The 6976-nt window shown below is 33.8% G+C and overlaps 1 protein-coding gene and 1 non-coding gene across 2 annotated transcripts in view; both read left to right on the plus strand.

Moving 5' to 3' along the window:
• LOC117111123 overlaps positions 1 to 4001 on the plus strand; it is a 53093-nt gene extending 49092 nt beyond the window's left edge. The window contains exons 12-14 of the mRNA XM_033253997.1: positions 684 to 944; positions 1964 to 2060; positions 2630 to 4001. Of these exons, the coding sequence (XP_033109888.1) occupies positions 684 to 944; positions 1964 to 2060; positions 2630 to 3416 (1145 nt within the window). The 3' untranslated portion in view covers positions 3417 to 4001. The remainder of the gene's footprint in view (positions 1 to 683; positions 945 to 1963; positions 2061 to 2629) is intronic.
• A 1799-nt stretch (positions 4002 to 5800) lies between these two features.
• Trnaa-ugc lies at positions 5801 to 5872 on the plus strand. The gene has a single exon. It is a non-coding gene; the product is annotated as a tRNA-Ala (tRNA).
• The last annotated feature ends 1104 nt before the right edge of the window (positions 5873 to 6976 follow it).

Consider the following 6976-nt stretch of genomic DNA (forward strand, 5'->3'; position numbering starts at 1 on the left):
TGTGTAATACTTTGAACACAATGGGTAAAGGTGTTAATTCGCCCAATTCGCGTAAGTAATAAAGAAAAGGGACAATTTATTAGAATAAATGGCAGAGGAAATAAAGTCGACCTTATTGTCGTCTACGGGATAATGACGATCTTATTGTCGTCAACGGTGTATTGTTAAACGCCTCATCAGTGTTAGTTTACGAGTTACGCCTTTTGGCAGCACACCGAAACACCTGAAAGTCTATAAAATTAAATTAATGTTTTATTAAATATTTAAATTATTTCTGTCGGTCAAAGGTATGTATTGTTGAGTAAAAAGTCATTATCTATCCTCGGGCGTTATTTATTTGTAAAATACTAATCATATATACACTCAGGCAATGAAAAACATTGTCGGGCGGTGTTTAGTAGGACCGAAAAAATAAAGTGATTTTGATGCGATTTGTAGACCTGTAGAAAAACTTTTGAATATAAATGTAATTTCTGTTGTTCTGAGTGTGCTTTTTCATGTGAAAGTGCGATGAGGCTTTTTGATCTGGTGCTCTACTAAGGGTAAGGTGATTAGAACGTTCTCTCTTAGGGAGAAAAGTTGAGGGGTGGGGGGGCGGTGTCACAAGAAGATAAAAGGAAAATTATTTATTTACAATTGATCAGCAATATGAAATAATAATAATATTTATTCCTTTTCCACAGACCGACGTTCTTACCCATACATGCCACTTCCGTTTTCGGCTGCATCGAGGGAGAACAACTCATCAACCACAGAAGAAAGTCCTGATCTCAGTGATCTGAGCGACATGGAAATTGAGCTCCCCCTTCGATCAGCTTGGCCCAATGCGGGCAACTGGGCTGGCCAAGGGAGTCGCGATGCTGGAACAACAGTCTCACTCTCTGCCAGGGAGATTTTGTGTGTCATGCAGGAATCCGAGGGTGCAGCCTCGAATGCTAATAATGGTACAGTCCACAGTATTCTGTTTGCAATAAGATTAAATTTTGCTGACAAGTTTGAAAGCTTTTGTGTAATTAGGCTGTCAGATCAGAAAAGGATGAACTTTAAAAACTATATCCAAATTTACATTGAAAAGCATTTTTATTATCACCTTTAAAAACATTGCATTACATATTTTCTTATGTGGAAGCTCATCCCAAACTTCAGAGGTTTGGAATGAAAATTTTTAACTTTGTGTGCCTCAGATAATAATCCTAAAAAGTAAAATGAACCAAGTTAGCAACATGCAGACTGACGAAATGTTAAACCATGCATATAATACATTGTGTCCATGTGAATGTATATCTGTTAATGACATGCAACCCATGGAATATTCATACATGTAATATTCATATCTGTAACATTCATATATGCAACATTCATATATGCAACATTCATATGTGCAATATTCATATATAACAGAAGTACTAGGCGATTCCATGCAGAAAATTTGCTTCTTCTTTCTTTATTATCCAAAAGACAAAATTGAAACATATACAATGGAAACAATATGATATAACACATCCTTTAGATAGAAGGTGGTTGAAAAGAGGCAACTTCATGCCTATCGAGCTCAACATCCTATGAAATCAAATTAATAGATAAATTAAAACAAACACTTCAATAATAGTAATAATAATAATAGTAAAGGTAAAAACATGCCATAGAGAAAAATTGAACTTAAATCGAAGTAACAACCTTTTATTATAGTAAAAATTCTTTAAATTTGGTTTTGAATGTGTTTCTGTGTTTAATTTTATGAATGTGTATTGGTATTTCATTCCATATTTTGGTGCCTACAGAGGTAATTGAAAATTCTCCAGTAGTGGCTGCTTTCGGCTGATATAGATTTCCCTTTGATTTTCTCCTATTTTCATGTGGATGCGTGATAAGTGTAAAATATTCATTTAAATCTTGAGGCAATTTGTCATAATAGAAATCAAGCATAAATAAATAGTTCCTCCTTTTCTATTTTTTCCCCAAGGTAACCAGCTAGAGGGCGCTGCTGCTCAATCTACTTCAGAAGAACCATCTCCAACTAGAAGACGGTCACATCAACACAGCCAGAAATCCTCATCTGCGTAAGTTTAGTTGTTTTATTGGTCATTAGCAAAGGTTGAGAAGATATGGCCATATTTTGAGAGATTGAGCTATAGGGAAAATAAGTCAATGATATTTCTACAAAGAAATTTTCTATGGAGCCAAATTTGTATGTCATATAAAACACAAAAATAGGTTATACAGTATTACCAATTATGCCTTTCTAGACCTTGCCTAGGTCAGTGGTCTAGGCTTCATTTCTGTTTTAAACAGTGATGTATTTACTAAATTGCTGATTTATTGTAAAAGGATCAAAAAATTTATCTATTTCCAGTGAGATACTTGAACTGTACATTGACCCACCAATTTAAAGGTTTTTGCAAAAAAAAAACAATTGTTGTAATTATTTATGTTTATTTGTTTTTGTTATTTGTGCTTATAATGTTAAAATATGATTGTCACACATATAAGGCAGCAATAATGCTAAGTCTAATGTTCCAAATTGTTATGTTGCTAACAGAGCAGATGTAAAGGACTTAGTTTTTTATTCATTCCCCTGACAAGGTAATTCATAAATATTTTATTAACCCTGTTTTCTCACTTTTTTTAGGTACTCTAGAGAACTTAAGTGTTCAGTGTTCAATTGTGCTACAAAAAGCAGTTCATTTTTCGTCAAATGCAAGAAATGTTCACGCGTGTTCTGCCGTGATTGTGTTTCTGAGTCCGCTAGTGCCAGACGTTGCTATAAACGTCCACAGGGGCATAGTTTTGTGTACCTGGCGGGCTCCTCGCAACAGCCAATTATTGATGGTTCACAAAACACTGAAGATGGAGCAGATGCTACACATAACAGCCCTGATGTTCTTCGTGCTCTGCTTTCTTCAGAAAATAGTTACAGATGCAGTCGCTGTGCTGGGAACTCTCATTCCTGTCATCGTAATCACGCTTGTTCAAAATGTAACTCACGATCTAGACCTCAACCTAAGTCTTCAAGTGAACCAAGATCGGATGGTTCTGGAGAAAGCTCCGGTCATACCGGGAGCGATCGCGCTCAAACATCAACAAGACCCCAAAGTTCAACGCAGAACCGTAGTCAGAGGAAAAGTATGAGATCCGATGAGAGCACGGCAAAACAACCAGTTTCCAACAACGTAAGCTCTAGCAGCTCGAACAGTAGCATCAGCTCACATACAGATTCTGGGCAAGCGATCGGGGGTAAGAAATCAACTGGAGATCAAACAGGGGGAATGAGTACGTCAAAGTCAGCCAGACACGATAGAGTATGGAGAGCTCGTAGATCATTATCGCCATGTGAAAATCTTTGTCCAACGTGCTCTGTTAGTAATGCAGACGATGCTGTAACGTGTGCTTCTTGCAATGCTCTGTTGCTTCTGTGACCTCTATTGTCAAATATGCGTAAAATTCTTTTTGCAATTTTCAGTTCTCAGAGGTCATATCATCCAAGTTTCAAATTTGTAGATATCATATATGAAAGAAACGGAACGATGCAATTTTTATAAGCTCTTCAATGCGATATTTTTTAGCATCACTAATTATTCCAGTGTACTATTATAATAAGCTAACCTACCTGCTTATGTGTTTTAATTTATCAATTATGTGTTCATAGCACCTGTGAGAGGTACAAATGCTTCATCACATCCAGTCACAATGTATTATTATAGAGATTGTTTCACATGATGGAAGGTTGCGATTTGATTGGATAAAACAAATTCTTTAGCAAATTGGAAAATAAAGCTCTGTCCAGACTATCAAATTTTATGTGACAAGTTTGTGTGATGTGCCCATATATGGACATGATTATGTCATATTACACCTAAGTATAGGCATGTCACAGTTATTTGATAGTGTGAAAAGAGGTTTAAAGAATTGTTATAGCAACTGGCACTGAATTTCAGAGAAATTCTTGATAAAATTTCTTGAGATATATCGCCTCGGTAACAAATTTTCCAGTCTGATTTGCATATTTTATTGCAGTGCACCATGGTAGGCAATGTTATGTGACAAATATGGATATACCCCTACAGTATTTGTGTGTAATATGCCATCATCATGCCCATATATGGGCACATCACACAAATTTGCTACATAAAATTTGAGTTTTATGTTTTGTAGTCTCAGTACTCAACCTTTATTAAATTTTCTCATTTCATGTTTATGTGCTGCCTGTTCTTTTCATTTGCAATTTTGTTTTTCATGAAATTTCTTCTCATGAATGACATCTCCATGAAAAGAATTACTGATAAAAAATTAGTATTAGATTTATTAAGTGCAATGTGACTTTTAATTTTCTTATTATTATGCAGGTAGTTGTCATAATGATGCTGTTGATTATGATGTTGGGAATCATGATAATCATCATTATGATTCAGATAATAATGTCAAATGGATTTAATAACTGTATTGATGATGATTGATAATGGTGATTATGATAGTGGTTATTGTGGTAACAGTGTTTATGATGGTTGTGATTATGATGACAATTATAATAATGATGGTGGTGATTTTGAAGAAAAAAAGATTATAAAAACGATGATGTGATGATTATAATTTTGGTAAAAATTATACAGTAGTAGTAATATGATGATGGTGGTGATTATGATACTAGGGTTGATAATGATTTTGATGGTGGTAATGATTATGATAATGATTACAGTGGTGGTGAGAACGATTATTATGATGATAGTAATTTTGATGATTATGACTATTTTGATGATTGATAAATTGCAATAGTATTATCAAGTCATAATATGACTGCAAATAATTTCTGGCAGTTAAGGTGATGATGATAATTTTGGTAATTTTGCTGCTAATGAAACTGTTGCTATGTTGCTAATTTCGGCGATGGAGATTCATGACTCTTTACTGAGTTGAAAATTTACTGTGACAATGATTATTATGAGGATGTTCGTGATGATAATTTTCATTACATTATTTTATTAAGCAATAAAAGAAAATATTAATTTGATTTCATGCCAGCTAAGATTACATTTTATATATTATTTGTTGATTGTGTGTTAAAAATGTTGGAAATGTATGTTATGTTGTTTTAAATGTTCTAATAAAGACGATCTTTATGTAAATGTGCTGGTGTATTCGTTTATGTTTTCTATCTGATATATGCTTCAAATAATGTTATTTTATTCTTTGAAAGGGTATCAAACACATACTGTACTGTACTTAGAATATAACTTGAAAGCAGTGGCGTATCTAAGGGTGCACGGGCGGGGGTAGGGGTTCACTCTTACAAGACCTTGAGCCATGTCCTTCCCGTGACACTGGAAATTTTTGTAGGAAAAAAAATATGCTAAAGTAGTTACAAGTGACCTCATACTACCTTGACATTAGGGAGCTCCAAGATGTTAATTGGCATCTTTTTCCAGGTTTTCCTAAAACTGATATCTTTTTCCAGGTTCTCCTAAAACTGATTTTCATTTTTTTTTCTACCTACCTCTNNTTTTCTATCCCCCCCCCCCCCATGGTTGCAAATTAGTTCCACCATAGTGTTCTGTTTTCTCTATAATACTATGTATATGGTGCCACAAATTAAGTGGGTTAAAAATGTTCTCAATTTTTCACTTAAACCCAAGGTTGAAACATGCCTACACCCCTCAATATCAATAGTATATAAATACATGAAACCGTTAAGATCATGTTTATACTTCTTAGTTCAAATTCTAACTAGTCAAATTTACTTTTGATTTGGTTAAAAGTGTCTAAAAATAGATTGTTTAGCGACCTTACTGTTAACTTTTCGTCAGATGGGGATGTAGCTCAGCGGTAGAGCGCTTGCTTTGCATGTAGGAGGCCCCGGGTTCGAACCCCGGCATCTCCACAATTTTTTTTTATACGAGATTTTATTTACATTTATTTAAATATTCATTTAATGTTTCTTATACCGCTCAGGTTATAATCTTTTTTTTTTTTCTTTTTCTTTTTTTTTATTCTTATTTTTATTTTTTTTTGCATTATTAATATTATCCACCTGTAAAGAGATTAGTAAGCAGATCGAATGTTTAAAATTCTTACTGGAATGTTTAAAATTAGGCATGGTGTTCCACATACAAATACATCGTGGCCGAACTGGTCCCACATGATAATACCATTACCTGGCTGTCATTGACTGATAAACAGTTCACTAAATTAAGCATTCAGAGACATTCATTTTACGCCGCGACTAGCGATACGAAACCGTATCTTATCTTCTCTATATAGAGGTACGGTAAATTGTATCATCCAATAAAGTGCCACCACCGGAGTGACGTCATTGTTCATGAAAACTAGTGAAATTGCTCGCTGAATGCTTAATATTATTGCACTAACGTATCTCGTGTCGCGGTCTTACAAAACTACATTTAAAACAATATTCAACAAACAATATAAGCATACAAGTGTGAATATACATTATATTTACAAATCTCATATTAATTTGTTAGCAATTTTTTTACAAATATTCTTAGTTTTTAATTCAGAAGAAAAAATGTTTTTCGTAAAAAATTTCATTGCTTTTATCAGAGGGAATCGGCTTACTTCAAAACTGGATTTTAGGTAGACTTGGGAGGCCTACGAGATGTTTCCGAAAACAATGTATTTTCCCTTGATAACATTTGAATTAACGTCATGTGAAAGAACGCTAAGTATGAAGTTGTTTTGTTTTTAACAGCTCAAATATATATATATACATATATATATTATATATATAGGCGTATATATATATATATATATATATAATTTTTGAATACAATTTGTGTTCTAAGTCTACCATAGCAAGTCGTTTTCATCTCATCTTTTTTATTGAGTTTTATATATATATCTGTCTCTTATACACATCTAGATGTGTATAAGAGACAGCCTGTAGAGTGAAATTACAAGTTCCTTATTATTAGTATTATTATTATTATACCGCTCTGCATAGCATCGAGCACTATACGTTGCCTGA

This window comes from Anneissia japonica, unplaced genomic scaffold, assembly GCF_011630105.1.
Source record: "Anneissia japonica isolate Jap-2015-1 unplaced genomic scaffold, ASM1163010v1 scaffold287775_len252212_cov145, whole genome shotgun sequence".
NCBI lineage: Eukaryota > Metazoa > Echinodermata > Crinoidea > Comatulida > Comatulidae > Anneissia > Anneissia japonica.